The sequence below is a fragment of the Garra rufa genome, chromosome 6, assembly GCF_049309525.1.
Source record: "Garra rufa chromosome 6, GarRuf1.0, whole genome shotgun sequence".
NCBI lineage: Eukaryota > Metazoa > Chordata > Actinopteri > Cypriniformes > Cyprinidae > Garra > Garra rufa.
Window position 1 is genome coordinate 19,299,185 of NC_133366.1, and position 21,942 is coordinate 19,321,126.

At 41.2% G+C, this 21,942-nt stretch overlaps 1 protein-coding gene across 2 annotated transcripts; it reads right to left on the bottom strand.

The window, feature by feature from the left end:
- Positions 1 to 5,125: 5,125 nt before the first annotated feature.
- Positions 5,126 to 20,205, bottom strand: LOC141336688 (von Willebrand factor A domain-containing protein 7-like). Of its 2 annotated transcripts, XM_073842405.1 has the most exons (17): positions 20,101 to 20,205; positions 19,905 to 20,004; positions 16,965 to 17,181; positions 16,430 to 16,723; positions 14,698 to 14,791; positions 14,439 to 14,567; positions 14,137 to 14,323; positions 9,112 to 9,281; positions 8,408 to 8,520; positions 8,084 to 8,200; positions 7,763 to 7,972; positions 7,516 to 7,648; positions 7,234 to 7,386; positions 6,955 to 7,041; positions 6,374 to 6,645; positions 5,919 to 6,212; positions 5,126 to 5,823 (listed from the first exon to the last, which is right to left on the bottom strand). In XM_073842405.1, the coding sequence occupies exons 3-17, from the start codon at positions 17,160 to 17,162 to the stop codon at positions 5,428 to 5,430; spliced, it is 2,847 nt and encodes a 948-aa protein (XP_073698506.1). In that variant the 5' UTR covers positions 17,163 to 17,181; positions 19,905 to 20,004; positions 20,101 to 20,205; the 3' UTR covers positions 5,126 to 5,427. The 2 variants fall into 2 exon arrangements, with proteins under 2 accessions (XP_073698506.1, XP_073698507.1); XM_073842406.1 differs by lacking the exon at positions 20,101 to 20,205 and having other exon boundaries at positions 19,905 to 20,023.
- Positions 20,206 to 21,942: the final 1,737 nt, after the last annotated feature.

Here is a 21,942-nt window from a genome sequence, read left to right on the forward strand (position 1 = left end):
TAGAACTTTTCCGCAGGGTTACCACACCCCTCTGGGTTGCCAGTCATTGGGGAGAAACCCATAGGTTAATCATTTCCTCTGTCGCACATTGAGGCTGAGGCCTGCTTTGCACTCTACAGTCCCATTCTGGGATTTGGCAATGGCCCTGCAAGCTCTCTGTAAACCTCCCTTTGAAATCTTTGAGGAGGTTCCGGAGAGGTTTCTCACAGTTAAGACTGTTTTCTTAATGGCTGTCTCTGCTCTTAAAAGAGTTTATGACCTTCAGGGCCTTTCATGTCTGGAGTTTCTGACTGATATGTCTTTAAAGGGGTCATCCGGTGCCACATGCACTTTTACAAGCTGTTTGAACTGAAATGTGTGCTAGGAGTGTGTGTGCACAACCACTCTAGAATGACAAAGATCCGCCCAGTAGTTTTCTTTTAATTTAGTAAAATAATTTGCCCCTTCTTATATCGAGCCATTCTCAGATGCCTGTCGTTGTGCCGTCATACCAACAGAGGCCGCTCCCACGACTGATGATAGACAGTAGTGTTTTAGTATAGACCCACCTCGAGTGAGAAGTAAACTGTCAGCCATTGTTTAGAGAGTACAGTTGATGGGTGTGACAGCAAACACAGCAGTCATTTACTACCGACATCTGAGCCGCTGAGTACACAGTGGCTGAATTTTATTTTTGAAGGGAATGTGCCACCGATCTACCTAAATAGGTTTATGTTTACGCGAATCATTTCTCACCATTATATGAGAAGCTGCTGCTGAAAAATGGATCTGTATCAACTATTCGTATTCCTGCCTCATCTTCACCAGAAGAAGTGAGTGTAATTTCTTTTTCTATGAATCTTTGCTAATCGCCTTTTCTAATAATGTGCTAAAGTTAGCGCGTTTCACGATAAATGAAACTGTAACTTACACTCTCAGAGAACATGGTTATGTCGTCTTCTCTATGTACATCCGTCTCAATATAATTCCTAATTGCACGTTTATAATGAACAATGCGTTTGTCACAGTTTGGATGGATGATGAGTGGAGAATGAGGAGGAGATCCGGAGTAAAAGAAATATAAACAGTTTATTAAATGAAATACTGAATTACAAACAAACAAATCAAAACCAGGAGCAAAACAGCAAACATGTAACGTTAACGACGGACAGCGGGGAGTGATCACAAGCAGACTTAAATACACAGAGACATGGGCGTGGTCGCAAACAAGTTAACAAGATAACGAGGGGGAAATACAAATATGGGCAAGAACAAACCAAAAGGACTAAATCAAAAAGGGGGGAAACAAGGACTAAACCAAATGAACTAGAAACATGGGGAAAAACACTAGGAAAACATGACAGGACAGGACAAAACACAGACATGATCCTGACATTACCCCCCCCCCACCCCTCCCCCGAAGGCGCGTCTCGCTCCTAATAACATCCAAAGGGGAGGGAGGGTGGGCGCCCTGGAGACTGCTAGAAAGACACAGGGGACACGGGATACAGAGGTGGTCTCCAGGGTGGATCAGGGATCTCAGGTGGCCATGGCGGGTCAGGAAGCTCAGGGAGCCCTGGCCAAGTCAACAGTCCAGGAGACCATGGCGGATCTGGGGGCTCAGGAAACCATGGCCGGGTAAACAGTCCAGGTGGCCATGGTGGATCTGGCGTCTCAGGCAGCCATGGCCGGGACAATAGTTCAGGAGGCCATGGCGGATCTGGAGGCTCAGGAAGCCATGGCCGGGTAAACAGTTCAGGTGGCCATGGCCGAGTAAACAGTCCAGGTGGCCATGGCCGGGTAAACAGTCCAGGTGGCCATGGCCGATCAAGGGAGTAGCCCCCCCAAAAAATTTTCTTGGGGGAACCTAGGGTATAGTCCGCACAGGAGAGCACGGAAGAGCGCGCAGGAGAGAGCTCCGGCTCAGGAGGACGCGCTGGAGACAGCTCCGGCTCTGAAGGGCGCGCTGGAGACAGCTCCGGCTCTGGAGGGCGCTCTGGCGGCGCAGTCACTGGAGGGCGCTCTGGCGGCGCAGTCACTGAAGGGCGCTCTGGCGGCGCAGTCACTGGAGGGCTGGGCGGAACCAGCGAAGACTGGGAGACTGGGCAGCACCAGCGGAGACTCTGGAAGGCTGGGCGGAACCAGCTGAGACCTTGACTTGGCGGTCGCCATCTTGGGTGCAGACTCAGGCTTGGTGGCCATCTTGGCCGGGGACTCAGGAACGACGGTCATCTTGACCGGGAACTCAGGCTTGGCGGCCATCTTGGCCGGGAACTCAGGAACGGCGGCCATCTTGACCGGGAACTCTGGAACGGCGGCCATCTTGACCGGGAACTCAGGTTTGGCGGTCATCTTGGCTGAGGGTTCAGGAACGGCGGCCATCTTGGCCGGGAACTCTGGAACGGCGGCCATCTTGACCGGGAACTCAGGTTTGGCGGCCATCTTGGCCGAGGGTTCAGGAACGGCGGCCATCTTGGCCGGGAACTCTGGAACGGCGGCCATCTTGACCGGGAACTCAGGAACGGCGGCCATCTTGCGTGTAGACTCCTGTGTGGCAGCCATTTTGCGTGCAGACTCATGCGTGGCAGCCATCTTGCGTGCAGACTCCTGCGTGGCAGCCATCTTGCGTGCCGACTCCTGCGTGGCAGCCAATTTGCGTGCAGACTCCTGCGTGGCAGCCATCTTGCGTGCAGACTCCTGCGTGGCAGCCATCTTGCGTGCAGATTCCGGCGTGGCAGCCATCTTGCGTGCAGACTCCTGCGTGGCAGCCATCTTGCGTGCAGACTCCTGCGTGCCAGCCATCTTGCGTGCAGATTCCGGCGTGGCAGCCATCTTGTGAGCTGGCGTGGCAGCCATCTTGTGAGCTGGCGTGGTAGCCGGCAGACTAGAGCGTTGGGCGGAGGCCGGCCGCATCGGGCTGAGGACAGCAGCGGAGCTTTGGAGGACGACTGGGGATAGGAGACTGGGCTGGCGGTCCGATCCGTTGGAGCGGTATGTGGAGGTTCTCGGCTTATGGCAGGCTGGCGCGATGTGCTGTGTCTGTGAGGGGACTGGAAGATGAGACCGACCAGAATTTGGAAATTCTTTGACTTCAAAATCAGATCCATTCAAATAGAGAATCAGGTTTATTAGCTCGATCAAGGGGAAATTACAAGAGGGAAGATCGCAGCGAATGGTCTCATCATCCAGCCCCAAAACAAACACAGCACCAAGAGCAGCCTCGTGCCAGCCTACCTGATGGGAGAGCTCGATGAAGTCCTCCACATATCGTTCCAACTCACGGCCACCTTGCCGCAGTCCCCTCAAAGCTGCCTCAGCCCGACTCATCTTCTGTTTTGGGTCCGTCGTTCTGTCACAGTTTGGATGGATGATGAGTGGAAAATGAGGAGGAGATCCGGAGTAAAAGAAATATAAACAGTTTATTAAATGAAATACTGAATTACAAACAAACAAATCAAAACCAGGAGCAAAACAGCAAACATGTAACATTAACGACGGACAGCGGGGAGTGATCACAAGCAGACTTAAATACACAGAGACATGGGCGTGGTCGCAAACAAGTTAACAAGATAACGAGGGGGAAATACAAATATGGGCAAGAACAAACCAAAAGGACTAAATCAAAAAGGGGGGAAACAAGGACTAAACCAAATGAACTAGAAACATGGGGGAAAAACACTAGGAAAACATGACAGGACAGGACAAAACACAGACATGATCCTGACAGCGTTGAGGTGATTGACTATTTACAAACCATGTACGTTGTAGTAAAACTACATTAAGCTTAGCTTTGTAACACTAGATGGTTTAAAACGGTGTCTGTTAATGATTATGAAGTCATGTACAATTATTTTAAATCGTTTTGGATCAGTTATAACTGCATTAAGAATGATAACTTTAACGCAATGCCTGCAAAATAGTGTTTACAGCCCGCAACTGCATACGAGTAAAGACCATAACACTCACATTTATGTATTTCAATATTACGACGGGGTAAGTTATGTTAACTGATCACTTATTTGCTCTTGTTCAGTCAGCTATACCTCAGTAAACACATCGCGTTTGTATCTCTCAGTACGCTATCCTGCCAGTACATACAAAGATAAATCAAGGTGACATTAAGTTTACTAACCATTCAGGAACGCCTTGTTTAAGCCGTAATTGCCGAATTTCTTCGCGGGTGTCATCTTGTTCCAGGTCCAACTCCGGTTCAAACTGATATGGTTACACATGTGTTTTCAAAGCCTCTCGCGATCATTATTTCCCCAAATAATACCCTCAACTGTTGTCTAGGGCTAGGCAACACCCCATGTGCCTTGTAATGACACGCCCCACAGAGCTGAGGGGCGGGGTGAGCAGAGGTTCATATAATTTAAAGGGCCAGGTACTGATATCGCTTGCTGAGAAGAGGCATTTTTACCAGGTAAAATGAGTGTTTTTTTACACTACCGTTGAGAATTTTTAATCAAAGTATATTACAAACTTTTCATTAGGACCCTAAAGCATCATATTAACTTGTGGAGAATGGGCATCGGATGACCCCTTTAACAAATACCTGGGTGAGTGGAATAATCTCAAACCTGCAGATTAGCTCCTTCTGTTAAGTCATCTTCAGTTATTCTTAGTTAATCAGCAATAAACAGCTGCAGTGCATCTTCAACCACTCCAAGATATTTACACATTTTAGTTTAGTAGTGTACTTCTTTTTTCTTATTCAGTGTTTCCATTTATGGTGGTTTATTGTATGTACACTCTTAAAAATTAAGGCTCCAAAGGGGTGTTTTTGCAGTGATGCCATAGAAGAACCATTTTTGGTTCAGCAAAGAAACTTTCAGTGAACAGTTCTCAAAAGAACCATTTTGAAGAACATTTTAAAAATCTAAAGAACCTTTTTCCACTATAAAGAACCCTTTCTACAGTTGAAAGATTCCTTGGATGTTCAAGGTTCTTCATGGAACCATTAATGCTGAATAAAGAACCTAAATGTTGTGTTTGTACAATACAAAATGTATGTATTGGATTGTTTTTCAAGGACCAATAAAACATGCTCACCCAGGAACACGCCTGCAAAATCAGGATATGACAGTCAATCCTCAGAAATCAAATCAAATAAAACTTTAAATGTCAGATAAGATAAAATAAATCAGCTGGTAAGAAGTCTAACTTTATTCACCTCAACCTGCTGGTCTTAGAAAGGTTCTGCATGGTCCTTACAAACCACACAGTCCATGAAACTATTTTAAAGAAGTAAACCCACATTGTTAATTGTTCATTTCCCGTATTCATAAAAACATTTTTCCATTATAACTGATAAGGAGGTAGGGCATAAATGTAAAAGTCATGTCATTTTCTGCAGGTGGTAAAGAAAATCAACAATTGTGAGTTCATGATAATATTCATTTATAGATCACAGAAAAATGTTCACTTAATTCATGACTGAGTTTTTCCTCATCCATACAGAAAGGAAACTAATAACCCTACTAGAGCAACACACATGGAGAAGGACACAGAATATGATCCATTGGGGCTAATAGTTGTAGAAGGGCTCTTTATAGAGGTGAAACATGTGCCCACATTTCCCACCCTGTCCACAGCTACCAGCTCTACTTCCTGAGAACAACAGGAAGCATTGTAGAATGCCACAGTCACATTTGTGCCATCTGCACTCATCACATAACTTAAGCTGAGAGAGCCATTGCCACGAATGAGGGACACTCCGGCTATGCCTGTACCATTTCCGTCTGTCAAGTTGGCAGAGAGTTCCCATGATGCTTTGCTGCATTCAAAAGGACAGTCAGCTTTGATGCTCACTACCTGACAGACGGGGCTAGAGAAATCAGTGACCTTCCAAAAAATAAAAAAATAAAGGTTAAACAGAGTCAACGAAGGGATAAAATGCTTGCATGCAAAACAAAGGCAGAGTGATACTTTTGTTTTACCTTAGTCATGACAGTGAACCACACTGCCACATAATTCGAGTCACCAGATCCTGGATCTTCTGCTTCAATAGTGAGTGTGACATCCGTTCCTGACTCTGTGTCTGAGGGTGCAGTCAGTGTTACCGTTCCCTCAGCACTGCCCTCTGTTCCCGTGTCCAGAGAGCTGGGGAAAGACACATTGAAGCTGCGGTCTGTCCGGGCTCGGATAGTGTATCTGCCACCTGTAGCATTAGTGACCAATGTGAAGTTGAGAGCGAAAGGGATTCCAGGCTCTATAGTGCTGCTTGGTTGGGCCTGAGAAGAGATATGGTTAATATGGTAAGAGATATTCTCAGTATATTTTGCATGTTTTTTTTTTGTTTTTTTTCTCAGGTTAGTCATCCTAAGCTCATATAAAAGTCATGTCAATGATAATATAATTTTTATTTTTGGGTGAACTGGCTCTTCAAGCTCACCGTAATGGTAACTCTAGAGCCTTGTTGCTGGGTGGGTGACTGTCTCTGGAATCGACTAGGCAAAGATCGAGTTGAGTCATTTAACTGCCCTTTCAGCTGCACCACAAATGCCCACTCTGGGATTCTGTCTATGTTGACCAGGAAGTCTGTCGCACCCAATGATTTAATGGTTCCATGGACAACATCAGATCCTGAAGCTTCAACTAGAAGCACGTCAGTCACTGTGATTGAATCTCCTCCGGTCACAGAGACAAATAAAGAAACGTTCCGACCTGAGCAATCAGAAAAGCATTTTGTTTGTTTCATTGAAAGAGAAAATAAAATTACTTTGTAACATTGACAATAATTAAAATATTTCTTGAGCTCCAACGTATTAGAATGATTTCTGAAAGATCATGTGATCTGACATGTGATCACTGACGACTTAATAAATCAGATTAATAAATTACATTTTAAAATTAAAATAGAAAATAGCAGATTTCAATTGTAATAATATGTGACTTTTTTTTACAGTTTTACTGTATTATTGATCAAATCATGCACCTTTTGGGAATATAAGGTGAACATTCTCCTATATTTACCAATGAAAGGACGATTTTCTTTCGGTGCAAAGATACCCCCTTCTAACTGCTCAACATAGTTAAAGAGAAAGTTCACAGAACTCTGACCTGTAATCACAATTAAAGCAGAGTGAATATAATACTATTGTGAGATGCAACAGCACTGGTGCTCCAAAGAAATATTTTACTGTACTGTACCTACACACATGTGCAATTAAAGATTTGGTTAAAAATCAAATAATAACATCTCAGTGGTTTATCAACAAAACAAAGCATATACTGGCAGACTAAAATGCTTACCAGTGACTATAAGGCTGTAGAAGTCTATAGAGTTAATTCTGATCTTCCATTCTCCTGTCTGGTTGTCAGAGTTGAGTTTTACTCTCTTCAGATTCCCTACAGTCAGGATGCTGCCCAAAGGACCATCTGCCACTGAACCTGACTGAGACACACCTGAAAGGCAGGGAAGACACATCTTATATTAAACATTGTAATATAATCCAAGTTTGCATTTGGATTTTTGTATTCGAGAAGATAAAAGCCTCATAATTAGCAAACAATGTTTGAGGTATGTTGGCTCACCTGTCGGGCTGTAGATGGTAAAAACTGGAGAGTCTCCAGTAACATACACAGTCACATTAGACAGAGATGGATCTAAGACAAAGAAAAAGTTTTCCGCAATGGCTGGACTTCTCACCACCTGAAGAAGCGTCACCTTCAGGAAAGAGATTTTTTTTTTCAGTATGTTGCAGTGTTTAACAGCAAAATTCCTAATCAGCAAATTGTGAAAAATATTGCAAAGTCATCATCTGTCATTCTTAGAACATACCAGGGCTGAGGTAGATGCATCTGTAATGACTGCAGTGGCCTGAGAAAGTGTATCTTTTGTGACCTCTATTGTCTGTCCACCAGAAACATGGGCCAGATCTCTGTACAGCTGTATTTCTGATTCATATATTGATCTTGATGTAAAACTTCCAGATTGTAAGACATCTCTTCTTTTACCGAATGAGAAAGGGTTAGTCAACAGGAAAGTAACCTGGATGGTGTGGAGAAAAAGCAGATAGAAACAGAAAAGAGTCATTACAGATATTTTAACAACACTTCAATTTTAGCTGAAATTATGTGGAAGTGATTTACAGGCACTCACTGTTGACTTGGTGCGTTCAATCATGGCCTGAACGGTGCTTTTTAATTCTGAGTCCTTTGCTGCAGCATCAGTGAAAACAAAAATGTCTGTAGATGGAGGAGCTCCTGCTAGTGCCAACTGAAGAACAATGACACAAAGAAAAACAAGATCTTAAGATTATTATAATTTCTACGTCTGGCTTTATTGTGATATCAAAACTTAACTCAGATATTCATAATAATTATATCAATAATGTAATTTTATACAATATATCAGCTGGAAAAGGAGTGATTTTCTCAACAACAACAACAACAACAACAACGACGACAAAAAACACAATCACACCAGCAGTCCTGACAGACACATCTCTGGGGTGTCTCCTCCATCAAATGGAGAAAGAGAATTGATTCTCTCTTTGAAAATATCTGCATTGTCAGTCCTTGTCAGAGGTCCAAAATCTGTTTGAAAAAAAAAAAAAAAAAAAACACATCACAGAATGCTACAGCATCATGTTTTACATAACTTAAAAAAAATAAACATGTTTAAAAAACAATTACGATAATAAAAAAAGCAACAACTTTATTTTGCATATCTATATATAACTTATTTCCACTGTTATTCAGATACTCTATAAACATTGCATGTAATGACAGGCATATAGGCTACATGTTCGTTTAATTTATTCTTTAAAAACCAAATCATTCACAGATATTTTTTTATGTTAGATTAAGTTAGATTCAGACATGATGTGATGATGTGAATAGTTTTCTTTGCAATTAGTTCATTCATTTTAATCAGTTTGATGCATTCAGGCTTATTTGTGCTGAAACATAACGGGTGGGAATTCACTACAGAACTGTTTGTTAGCTACAAAATAAAAAAAAATGCAGTCAATAGAAACTCCATTCTCATATTTTGTATTATTTGTTTTATATTTTTACACTGTTTTCATTCAAACATTTTGAGGAGGCACTGGTTTCTTTGCTTTTGTTGGAAAAATAACAACAACCTGGATTTTTATACTAAACTAAAATACACAATATGACTACCTGGATCATTAAATGGGACAAGAATGTATTCTGAAGGTTCTTCTGGTGTTCCTCTTCTGCTGTCTATGATGCTGAAAGACACTCTCTTTGCCTCTTCAATATCATCAGACATGCTGCCTGTGGTATCAATCACAAAAGCCAGAACTGAGGTCTGACTGAGGCCCACCAATCTGAGAGAGGGAAAGAAAGGAAGAAAACTGGTTAAACCACTATGAGCACTATGACCTAAGACCTACCAACCAATAGAGAGCCGTGGAAAATTATCAGAAACTTTCTATGCAAATATTTCATTATAATTTTAAACCTTATTGTGGGGTTTACAAACATTTAACCAATAAAAAGAGCTTGTGACTAAACCTCGTAACGCCTTGTCAGTCAAACTTCACCCCGCCTTCATTTAAAATGCACAATGCAACAATTCTTCACAATGCAAGGGTAAATTTAAGAACCTTGTTAACCTCATTTTATCATGCTAAGTGCAAATGTCGATCATATATAAAGCCAAAATACCAACTTTGATTACGCATTGTCTAATTATTGGGAAAAAAAATTAAACAATAATTAAACAATGGGGGTGGACATTTAAAGGGGTCCTATTATATTCTTTTACAAAGTCTTTATTTTGTTTTGGGGGTGCACTAGAAAATGTTCTCATGCTTGGTGATTCGAAAAATGCATTATTTTTCACATTATTTACATTATTACAATAGGTTTCTCCCCAGGCTGGCACAAATGGTTTGATTAGTTCCAGGTTTGATGAAGGTCTGCCTAATGAAAAACAAAATGTGTTGTGATTGGTTAGCAGTCTCACTGCATTGAAATTGGTGAACAGCTCAGATGGCTAGATTATACAAGCTAAATTAAAGTGATTCTTACATTTTAAATATGGATATTTTTCTTACAAAAACACATTGGATCGCTAAAGGAGGCTTTTACAGGTTTGTAATCGTTAAGTCCTGTTATCTTGGGTTTCTTTGGGATGGGGATGATGGTGTAGCATTTGAAGCAGGCAGGGACTTCACACAGCTCCAGAGATCTGTTGAAGATCTGTGAAATGGCGGGGTCCAGCTGGTCAGCACAGGTTTTCAGACATGCTGGTGCCACACTTTCTGTTCCTGGTGCCTTTCTTCTTTTGTTCCTTCTGAAGACTTTAATCACAGAGGGGTGCTGGAGGTGTTAACAGTTGTGTAGAGAGATGGTCAGAATGGGTGTGGGGTGTGAGACCAGTTTCGAACCTACAATAAAACTTGTTCAGGTCTTTAGCAAGTCGCTGATTCACCTCAGTTGGAGGATAGTGTCTTGTTTTTTGTAATCTCTTTCAGACCTTTCCACACTAAAGCCATGTCAGCGTAGCTCCTTTTAGTTGCTATAATCTCCTTATTTAGTGTGTTTCTGGCCTGATTGTACAAGACTCTGTCTGTCACGGGTGCGTGCAGGAGTTGACGAGACGGACGACAAGAATTACAAAATACAATATATTTAATATAAATCTTCGACTGGAACAAGGCAGGAACAAGTCAGGAACATCACACACATCTATTCAACCAAAAGGACCGACAGGGAACTGAAATCAAAGACAGACTTTTAAAGACAGACTAATCAATAAACACAGGTGACACAGATGACTAATAATTACAAGGACAGGTGCAGGGAATCACAATGACGAAGGGCTAAACCATATGACAGATCAACGGGGGGAAGACAAATGGGAAAAACTAATGACAAGACAGACAGAACTGTGACATTACGCCCCCCTCCGGAAAGGCGCGTCCTCGCGCCGTAGAAAAACAAAAACAGACAAGAGGGGCGGATAACCAGAAAAACAGAGTCAATGAGGGCGGGGGCTTCGGCGGAGGACGCAACCCCGGAAGGGGGACAAAAACAAGAGTCCATGTGACAAAAAAGACAGTCCAAGGGGGCGACGACGGTGGGAGGAGCCAGGGAAGACACAGGAGGGACCTGAAGCAGGAGAGCAGGACCCAGATCGCAGCCAGGATGACGGCCCACGGAGGAGCCGACGGAGGGAGGAGCCATGGTGGAGGAAGGACCGCCGACTCCGTGGGGCCGACCGACAGAGGCAGAGCAGCTGGCAGAGGAACCCGAGGCGGAGATGGAGAGCCGAAGATCCAGGGCGACACCGCGGATCCGGAGGGCCAAGGCGGAACGGGCTCTGGCGGCCGAGGCGGAGGCGGAGTCCCGGAGATCCGCGGCGGAGCCGGAGCGACAGAGGATGGAGGCTGTGCCCGCAGGAAGGAGGAGTCCCAAGGAGCCGGTGGGACGGCGTGACGAGGCGCAGCCGGAGGAGCAGAGTCCTGAGGATCCGATGGGGTGACGACTGACCAGGGCGGAGCCGGAAAGACGATGGAGCCCGGTGGAGCTGGTGGACCGACGGGCGACGGTGGAGAGGAGGGCGCTGAGAGCCGAGGTGGAGCCGCAGGGTCGGAGGACCGAGGTGGAGGTCTGGATTCGGAGGCTGGAGGCGGAGCTGAGGGAACCTCCAGCCTTGCCACCGAAGTGAGCAGGCATCCCTGCGGCGAGCCCACTGCAGAGATGGTGGGCTGAGGGTGAGCAAGGAGACTGACTGCTGACTTGGGGAACTTAGGACGGCTGGGCGGAACCAGCGGGGACTCAGGGCGGCTGGGCGGAACCAGCGGGGACTCAGGGCGGCTGGGCGGAACCAGCGGGAACCAGGCAGATTCGGACAGATGAGGGCGGGTGGGAGGGAAGTCAATGCGGGTCAGTGGCTCAGAGGAAAAGTCTATTAAATCCGGCGTGTCAATATCCACAGTCTCAGAAACAAAGTCAATTAGTTTATATTCCATAACTTCAGCAACGAAGTCAATTAAGTCCCCAGAGATATCCAGCTCACCCCCAGCGGAGTTGCAGTGGGCAGGGCTCTCCATTTCCCTCCCTAGCTCCACGTCGCAATCCACCGTCAGAGACGTAGCATCCGACTCACGCACCTGATCAGCCGGAGAGGACTCTGGCTCTGTCGCTCGCGGCTCTAGTCCTGCATCCGCGGTGCGCTCGGGTTCCCGCTCTGCATGTCGGGGCGATGGTTGGCTGCTCTCTGGGTTGTGAGCGGGGCTGACGTCCTCCTCGATGAAATCGACAGTCCAGGAAGATCCATTGGACGCCAGCACCCACTCGACGAATCCGGCAAAGCTCTCTCGAGGACCCTCCCCGGACAGCTGCATCTTGATGTAGTCATTAAGTCCGTGGTGGAAGAACGTGCACAAGCAGCTGTCCGGGTAGTGAGTTGATGGAACGAGGAACAGAAAGTCTCTGGTGTGGTCCTCGAGAGAGCGTCTCCCCTGCTTCAGGAGAATGATGGCAACGTTGGGGTCATCCATGAGGAAAAATTATAAAACAAACACTGATACAAAAACGAAAAATAAACGCAGGGAAAGACGCCAGGTACACTTTTGTTGGTCGGTCCTTATGTCACGGGTGCGTGCAGGAGTTGACGAGACGGACGACAAGAATTACAAAATACAATATATTTAATATAAATCTTCGACTGGAACAAGGCAGGAACAAGTCAGGAACATCACACACATCTATTCAACCAAAAGGACCGACAGGGAACTGAAATCAAAGACAGACTTTTAAAGACAGACTAATCAATAAACACAGGTGACACAGATGACTAATAATTACAAGGACAGGTGCAGGGAATCACAATGACGAAGGGCTAAACCATATGACAGATCAACGGGGGGAAGACAAATGGGAAAAACTAATGACAAGACAGACAGAACTGTGACACTGTCTCCCTTTCTGTCCTCTTTGGCCTAGCGAAGCTGGCTCCGTTTTGCTGTGAACCATGGTTTGTCATTGTTGTGAGTTTAATGAGTCCTGGTAGGAATGCACATCTTCACAAAAATTGATATAGGATGTTACCGTCTCTATGAGCTCGTCCAAATCGGTGGCCCAAATCCAATTAGTGAAGTTCCGCTTGTAAATCCCACTCTGTTTCATTAGTCCATCTCTTTACAGTCCTTGATATATGTTTAGCTGCTTTCAGTTTTTTGAGAGATTCTGTAAATCCAGGCTCATGTGTGCTTTCGAGCATTTTTAAGCAAATGCACACAAATTAAAAAAATGCCTGTCTTGATGAAAACCCACATCAACACAGTCACTTATGTCTTAAGTAAATGTATCGTATCTGTGTCAGTATAACAGATCCGTGCATTATGTTTTTAAGTTGTTTTAAATTTGGCAACTTTGGGCTTTTTTCCCCCGATTTTTCCAAACTGCCACCAAAGAAATTTACAATGCTACATTAGTGATCAGGAATTTGATAAATCAAACTACAATATGCCATTCTAATTTAACTGGGCAAAAGCCTAACCATTTATTTAATTAATAAAGAGACTAAAGTCCTGAGTGTGCTGCAAACAGTCCACCGTTGTTTCAATGCCGCAGCAGGTGTAGACAAGAATGTCTCCTAAGCACTTGAGTTGTTTTGTTGTGGTTGTCATTTACTCCTGACATCTTAGCCTCTGAGGACGCAGATGATTACTTTTGTTTTTGAAGGGAATGTGCTCCCCGATCTACCTAAATGCATCTATGTTCACGCAAATCATTTATGATCCAGCTTCAACTACAGAGCAAGTGAATCTTTGCAAATGGCCTTTCCAAATAACGTGCTAGTTAACAAGTTCCGTGACGAATGCAGCTAAAGTTAACAGTCCTAGAGAACTGCTCGTCAGCCCACGGAAGAGAAGGATGGGGTAGCATTTAAAGAGACATGCACTGAAACGGGTCTCTGTGAACAGAGCTGTTTTTGACAAGGTGAAAAATGCGTTAATTTACACTACCATTGTGAAATTTTAACCAAAGTATCTTATATACGTTTCCTTAAGACCCTAAAGAATCATATCAACTTAATGTGTGCATTGTCAGTAAATCACACGCAGAATTTTCCCCTCCTATTGGCACTTTTATGGAATTGCACTCTAACGCTAATTTGCCCTGTTTAGTAAATCTGGCCCTGTGTGATGTAAAAGAAAGGTCTCACACCGAAGAAAAGCCTGGTCGCCTGTAGCCAGTCGGATGTCTTGCAGCACTTCCATAGTAGCGTTGATGGCCATTTCAGCAGCACGGAGGTGAAGGAAGCCGTGATCTGAACTGATGTCATCCTTATTGATGCCTCCAATAGGTTCTCTTGAACTGGTCCTGTCTGCAAAGCCACCATGGCTACACTTGCCTGAAAGAAAATAATTTCTGTGTATACATTTGTGGTGCCTAATCCAGCCATCCTGTGATCTGCGATGATGTGCAGAGAAGATCAACATTACACATGGGATGCCAAACTTCCATACCTGCAGGTTTTTTGGAGGAGAAAATACTGAAATATCCTGAGGTTAATTTCTTATGCAGCAGTATTTCTGGGAGAATGTTATCAGCACAGTTTGGCCCAATGCAGCTTTTGCATGTTGGTGTGCTGGGGTCTAGACACATAGATAAGATATAAAGAAAAAAGTGTGCACGTTTATGCCATATTCATATTGTGGCAAAACAATTTTTTTAAACACAGGGGATGTGGAAATTTTAGAATGGGGTAATTGTATTTTATTGTACCTGCTATATTGTTGAGAAGAAGCTCAGGTTTGATCAGTGTGCTAAAAGGAGCAGTGCTTCCCAGTTCCACCCAATTACTGTGGCTATAAAAATCCTGCACACAAACCACAACATAGTGTTCATGAAAAAAAATGAAGATAATGATTTCATTTTATGAAATTAAATGTATTATTCACCTTATATTATTTTAATGAATGCATTTTGTTCTTTTTGTTTCAATGTTGAATAAACGTGACAGGCATACTCAGTCTGTGGACCAAAAATGTGTGGAAGCTGCTTAATCTTATAGAGAAGGACTTAGCAAAAAAGGGTGCAATATTTTGAAAAACTAAAGTTAGTAAAGATTCATATGAGCAGTATTAATTAAGATATTAGCCTAATATTTCACCTACCAGACCGGAAATGATAAGAACAAACATAAATGCTGTTTAAGATTCTTGCCCTGGTAATCGTGGTTCAGTTTGGCCAACCATAAATGCCTTTTTTTTTTTCAGACAGTTTTTTGCACTCTTCTCCTTGATTTGATTAGACTTGTTAAAAAGTGAATATTTGTATAACACATATTTTTGCAAATCCGACTGATTAGTACAGCCCAAAACATAACAATAATTGATCATTTCCAGCAGCTAGAATCAGCTAAATTGCTTACATTCAGTGCCGCCAGTATGGCCGATTGATGACCCATTGTGAAAACACTGTATTGTCATCAAAATTAGCAATTTGCTACATAAGCAAAAATAATATATATATATTTTTTTAAATGATCATTATATTGTGGGTTAACCTAAGTCGCAGGACGTTTCAGATGATAAATACATGTGACTTATATTTTTAAAAATATGTTCATTGCTGTTACAACCCTTATGAAAATTAACCATAGTTTTACTACAAATAGAACAAAAAACATGGTTAGTTAAACCATGGTAAATGCAAATTAACCATTGTTTTGCTACACTAACCATAGTTTAACCATGGCATTTGTAGTAAAACTGGTTATACAAACGGTATTTCAATACCCCAAAATCCCATGGTTACTACACTTTTACTACAATAAAACCATGGTTAATTTTCATAAGGGAAGATTCCACCTTTTTTCTTTAACGCCGAAATAAGCCTATGGGTGAGACTTTTGGTTCACTGTCCACTATAGGTGAATAGCAAGAAGAATAACAACGTGAAGTAAACAGTAAAATTTTTTGCACTACAAACCAGTCTTTATAATTAAGATAATACATTCATATATTATGGTATTACATTATTATGTATTATGGGAAGACAGACCAGTTTGCAATATCAAGCAGCAAAAATGGTTTTGTACAGCTAAAAATATCTGGATGCGGATGAGACCGGAAGGCAGAAACATAAAATTTACAAATGGCCGCATCCACTCTTACATTAAGAAAAAGGTGGATGATGAGTGATTCCCTGTAGCCTATTATTAAAGGAAAACGTCTTGTGATTACATTTGCCGTGCAGCTCTAATGTGCTCTGTACTATTAAATTAAGCTATAAAATGATCAGGGGAAGTAACAAACACTTGTATAATAAAAGTGTGAAAATAACTGAAGGGAAATACCAGTTTGCTAAATGAAGCCAATTAACATGATTGATATTATTATGGTTTCAGTAGCCAAAATTACCAATACAAGGCATTGGTACTCAAATTAAAGTATCAATACTGGATTCGTTCTGGAAAAAAATTGGTATCGGTGCATCCCTATTCATAACATACCTGTAAAGTGTGACATAGAGCCCCCAGTGTGATACGAGCAGAGATATAGCTCCCCTGCTGCACGCTGGCCTTTACTGCAGCCACGCCTTTGGTAATGAGATCCCGGCCCTCACGGAAAGCCTCGTTATCTACGTGATGTGCCTCACTCAGCGCGAAAGCTACATCTACAGCTGCATTGCTTAGATACGTTTCTGTTATAGCTGAATAAAAACTGAGGGAAGAGAGGGCAGAAGATGAAGCAGAAGATGTTGAGCAGGCTTTTTGAACAGCAGATGGAGTCAATCCGTTGTTTATCTGAAGAGAAGGAGAGGAAAGAGGAGAATATTATTATTATTAATTCTTTTTTTTTTTACTTGAGTTCCCTCTGTTTTTCAATTTTTAGTTTAGTTTTCAATCCAAATTATGTGTTAAGTCTTTTCAAGGAATATTAATCACAACCCTTTTGTAGCTCAAAATAGCCATTTAATAGTTTGCATGAATCCAAATTGCTAATTCTTTTTAATTCTATTGGAATTTGGATCACTCTTTGTCTTACAGGTAGTGTGAAGTCGCGGCCTTGGGAGATGGCTATGTCACGACACACTTCTGCTGTCTTGCGGAGGATGGCCAACTGAGTGATTTCTCGATGGGTGAGGGAGCCGCCCTGAAAGAGAGGTTTGAATGCTGCCACATCGGGGGGTTGAAACAGGGTCCCACAGAGGAGAAATACAGCCACTACAACCTGTGAAACCATGACTGTCCACAAGATGGTGCTGTGGGGAAATTCATAGTTTTAAATTTTAGTCTCTTACAAGTGGTTTTGGCTAAAAGGGAAACAGCTCCATACAAAAACTAACAATAAAATTTGTAGACCTATTAGATTGTGTTTTATTAATGTCTACACCTAGCCCAACCTTAAACATACCCCTTACAATAATGCAAAAATAGTAATTATTGTTGCAGAGTGTGACAAAAAATAGACTATATTGATTGACAGCTGTTTCCCTTTTAGCCTCAACCCTTACTAGTCAAGAAAATAAAAACGAATTAAAACCACCATATAGTTTACTGATTACATCAATAATTGTGGGAAAAACATATTATACATTTTCTGAAATGTTATTGCATTATCCAATTAAATATGCAAACATTCACATACATTTCCAGATTAGAAATCTCTGCATAAAGCCAAAATAAAGGTTCAAAGTTTTTGCTTCATTTTGTTGACATATGCAAATAAAAAGTACAGAGGGGATTTTGGATATCTCCTTTTATCATTACTTACAGGTGCATCTCAATAAATTAGAATGTCGTGGAAAAGTTTATTTATTTCAGTAATTCAACTCAAACTGTGAAACCTGTGTATTAAATAAATTCAATGCACACAGACTGAAGTAGTTTAAGTCTTTGGTTCTTTTAATTGTGATGATTATGATTGATGTTAAGTTAGGACAATTCTAAGGGCCCACGCCTTTTAGGGGCCCCCAGAGATCTGCTTTTGTGTGGTAGGCGGGGCCCAACCTCATATTTTGTCATAGGGCCCAAAATTGCGAGCGGCGCCCCTGGTGTCCCAGTTTGGTTCACTATGCTACACAATCATGGGAAAGACTGCTGATCTGAAAGTTGCCAATCATTGACATCCTTCACAAGGAGGTTGAGCCACAAACATTCATTGCCAAATAAGCTGGCTGTTCACAGAGTGCTGTATCCAAGCATGTTAACAGAAAGTTGAGTAGAAGGAAAATGTGTGGAAGAAAAATATGCAGAACCTACTGTGAGAAACCGCAGCCTTGAGAGGCTTGTCAAGCAAAATTCAAGAATTTGGGTGAACTTCACAAGGAATGGACTGAGACTGGGGTCAAAGCATCAAGAGCCACCACACACAGATGTATCAAGGAATTTGGCTACAGTTGTGGTATTCCTCTTGTTAAGCCACTTCTGAACCATAGACAAAGTCAGAGGCATCTTACCTGGGCTAAGGCGAAAAAGAAATGGACTGTTGCCCGGTGGTCCAAAGTCCTCTTTTCAGATGAGAGTAAGTTTTGTATTTCATTTGGAAACCAAGGTCCTAAAGTCTGGAGGAAGGGTGGAGAAGCTAATAGCCCAAGTTGCGCGAAGTCCAGTGTTAAGTTTCCACAGTCTGTGATGATTTGGGGTGCAATGTCATCTGCTGGTGTTGGTCCACTGTGCACCCGTTTAACAAGAAATTTTAGAGCACTTCTAGAGCACAATCTATGGGGTATTGTCCAGAAGAAAATGAGAAACAAGAGACCAAAAAATGCAGATGAGCTGAAGACCACTGTCAAAGAAACCTGGGCTTCCATACCACCTCAGCAGTGCCACAGATTGATCACCTCCATGCCACGCCGAATTGAGGCAGTAATTAAAGCAAAAGGAGCCCCTACCAAGTATTGAGTACATATAAAGTAAATAAACAAACTTTCCAGAAGGCCAACAATTCACTAAAATGTTTTTTATTGGTCTTATGAAGTATTCTAATTTGTTGAGTGAATTGGTGGGTTTTTGTGAAATGTGAGCCAAAGCATCACAATAAAAAAAAAACAAAGACTTAAACTACTTCAGTCTGTGTGCATTGAATTTAATACACAAGTTTCACAATTTGAATTGAATTACTAAAATAAATGCATTTTCCATGACATTCTAATTTATTGAGATGCACCTGTAAATCTGGAAAAACTGTCAAAAAACCAGAAACAAACAAAAACAAAAATTAATTAGGTTTTTAAAAATAAAATAAGGTTAATAATATATTAACAAAGCCCTCTGTGAAAACCATTAGAATACAGATAGGAGTAAAACTGTAAATTCTGATGTATGTATGTATGTGCCAGTAAAGTTTTCACTTAAAAAAAATATATATTTTTGAGAAAACTAAATTATATGTATTTTTTAAATACACTACCAGTGAAACATTTTTAAACAGTCAGATTTTAATGTTTTTTTAAGAAGTCTCTTCTCCTTACCAAGCCTGCATTTATTTGATCCAAAATACAGCAAAAACAGTAAAAAATTTAAATATTTTTACGATTTAAAATGTTTCCGATATGAATATATTTTAAAATGTAATTTATTCCTTTGATTTCAAAACTAATTTTTAGCATCATTACTCCAGTCACATGATCCTTCAGAAATCATTCTAATATTCTGATTTGCTGCTCAAAAAACATTTATTATTATTATTATTATTATTATTATTATTATTATATATTATTAAGTTGAAAAAAACTGAGTAGAATTTTTTTTCAGGTTTCTTTGATGAATAAAAAGTTCAGATGAACAGCATTTATCTGAAATAGAAATCTTTTGTATCATTACATTTGTAACATCTTTCTATCCATTTCTATCCATTTTGTCTACAGTGGAAAAAAAATAAGCAGTTACCTTTGTTAATCTTCAACTAAAAAATTACTCACAAAAAATTACATATACAATTAGAGAAAGATTACGAATATAAAATGTTAAAGTAGACAATTACCTTTTCGCAGATTTTGAGTGTGGACACTGACTTATGTCACATAGTTTTAATGTGATTGAGAGACTGCATAACCCATATGCCTTTCTGTAAATGTGTATGGCTGTAAAAATGTCAGTAAGGAAGAAAATTTACTTCCTTGCGTAACAGTTGTTAAATTATATTCACCTTGTGTTTGATCTATCCTTAGCAAACTCACCTCGGTTTCTTGACAACTACAATTACCTGTATCAAAACATAGCTTACTTTCCCTGTACCAAACTTTACCAGAACTTGTTTCAATTGATATTTTGAACAATATTAGTGGAAGATCAAAAACTCCAGGTCCTTGTAAGTCCTGAAATAACATTTCTGACAACCAATCAGGTGTAAGGACTAATGTTAGACTTAGGCTTTCCATTGCTATTATTTTTCAACTTCCCTCAAGTTTAATGGTTAGGTTATGATTAGAGTCTGGCTTATAAATTGACAGGATTGTTGTTCCATGAGACATGCTGACTCAGGAACATGCCTCCAAAATCAGGACATGCTGGTCGGCCCTTGAACATCAAATAAAATGACACTGTCTAGATGTCAGATACGATAAAAGAAAGCAGCTTGGCCTGGAAAGTTTGATTCATTCACCAGAATTCGCTGCATATTGGTCTTAGAAAGATTCTGCATGGTTCTTACAAACAAACCACAAAACAGTTTTAATGCTAAATAAGACAAAGTATGATTGGGGCTGGAATGTACATCCACATTCCTACAGTACTCTTTGACACCACAGTATCTGCCTGAAACTATAAATTCACCTTTTTAACTTTAGTTAGTGTGTAATGTGGCTGTTTGGTCATAAATGACATCTGCAAAGTTACAACGCTCAAAGTTCAATGCAAAGAGAGAAATTGTCTTTTACAGAACTCGCTTTTTATGGCCTTCAACAAACGGCTGGTAGGGACAGAACCCCAGAACGTCATTTCTCAAAATGTTCACACTCCCAACTCGTCACATTATAAATTTATACTTTCATTGGAGCACACAACCCCACCCCTACCCTAAACTTATCCACTTCTGAACAATAAAAGTACACTCACTTGTATTCATTGCAAAACCTGAACATAAAAAAGCAGTATAAAAGTGGTGCTGCATTCCAAGTCTTCTGAAGCCATACAATATGTTTAATTCCTTATCTAAGCATCTATATGCAGTATTGGCGCTTCTTATACATGGGGTACACCAATTTGCACAGTGCATTAAACTACAAAGGTGAGGCTCTGCTTAGAACATTTATACAGCAGTGTTTATGAAACAATCTTATTTAATAAAAAATATTTCATATTTTAAGCATAATAGACCTGGCCCTTAACTGGGACTAGAATGTATTCTGAAAGTTCCACTGATGTTCCTCTCCTGCTGTATACAATATTTAAGAAAACTTTTGGGGGATTTTTGAATAACCATACAGGTTTTGAAAGGTCTCATACTGAAGAAAGGCTTGAAAGTGGATAGTTTTAAGAGGGAAGAATATGCATTTGAGCAGGCTCTCTGGAAAGTAGTTGTCAGTTTGCTGTTGATCTGGAGGTGAGGAGTGGAAGATAGAAAAAAATAATAATGTTAACATTTTGCAGCATTTTAACCACAACTAAAGGCAAGGTAAATGTTCAAGATTAGACTGAAAAAATCGATCATATTACCTAATAATTCTGGCCATACACAGAATAGGACTGCTCTGACATGATTGTCATTAAAGATTGTAAAACAATTAATTTACAACTCAACTTATGTCTGTTTTTAAATGATGGTTTCATATATCGTAATAAGCTTGAAGCTTGCTGTTTTGTAGAACAACACAGTTGTATATGATATGAAAATAGTAAAACCTGTAAACAGGTAGTAAGTGTTATTTAAGAAAAAAGTAATTATATTTTAGAATGACAATTTTTTTAAATCCTAGTCTGTGGGGTAAAACACCCCCAGGAGCATGGCTTACTTACTGTAGTTACTAAGCCCTGAACATCAAATCCTTTTTGTTTCCATCACATGTATTCTAACTAGTTGA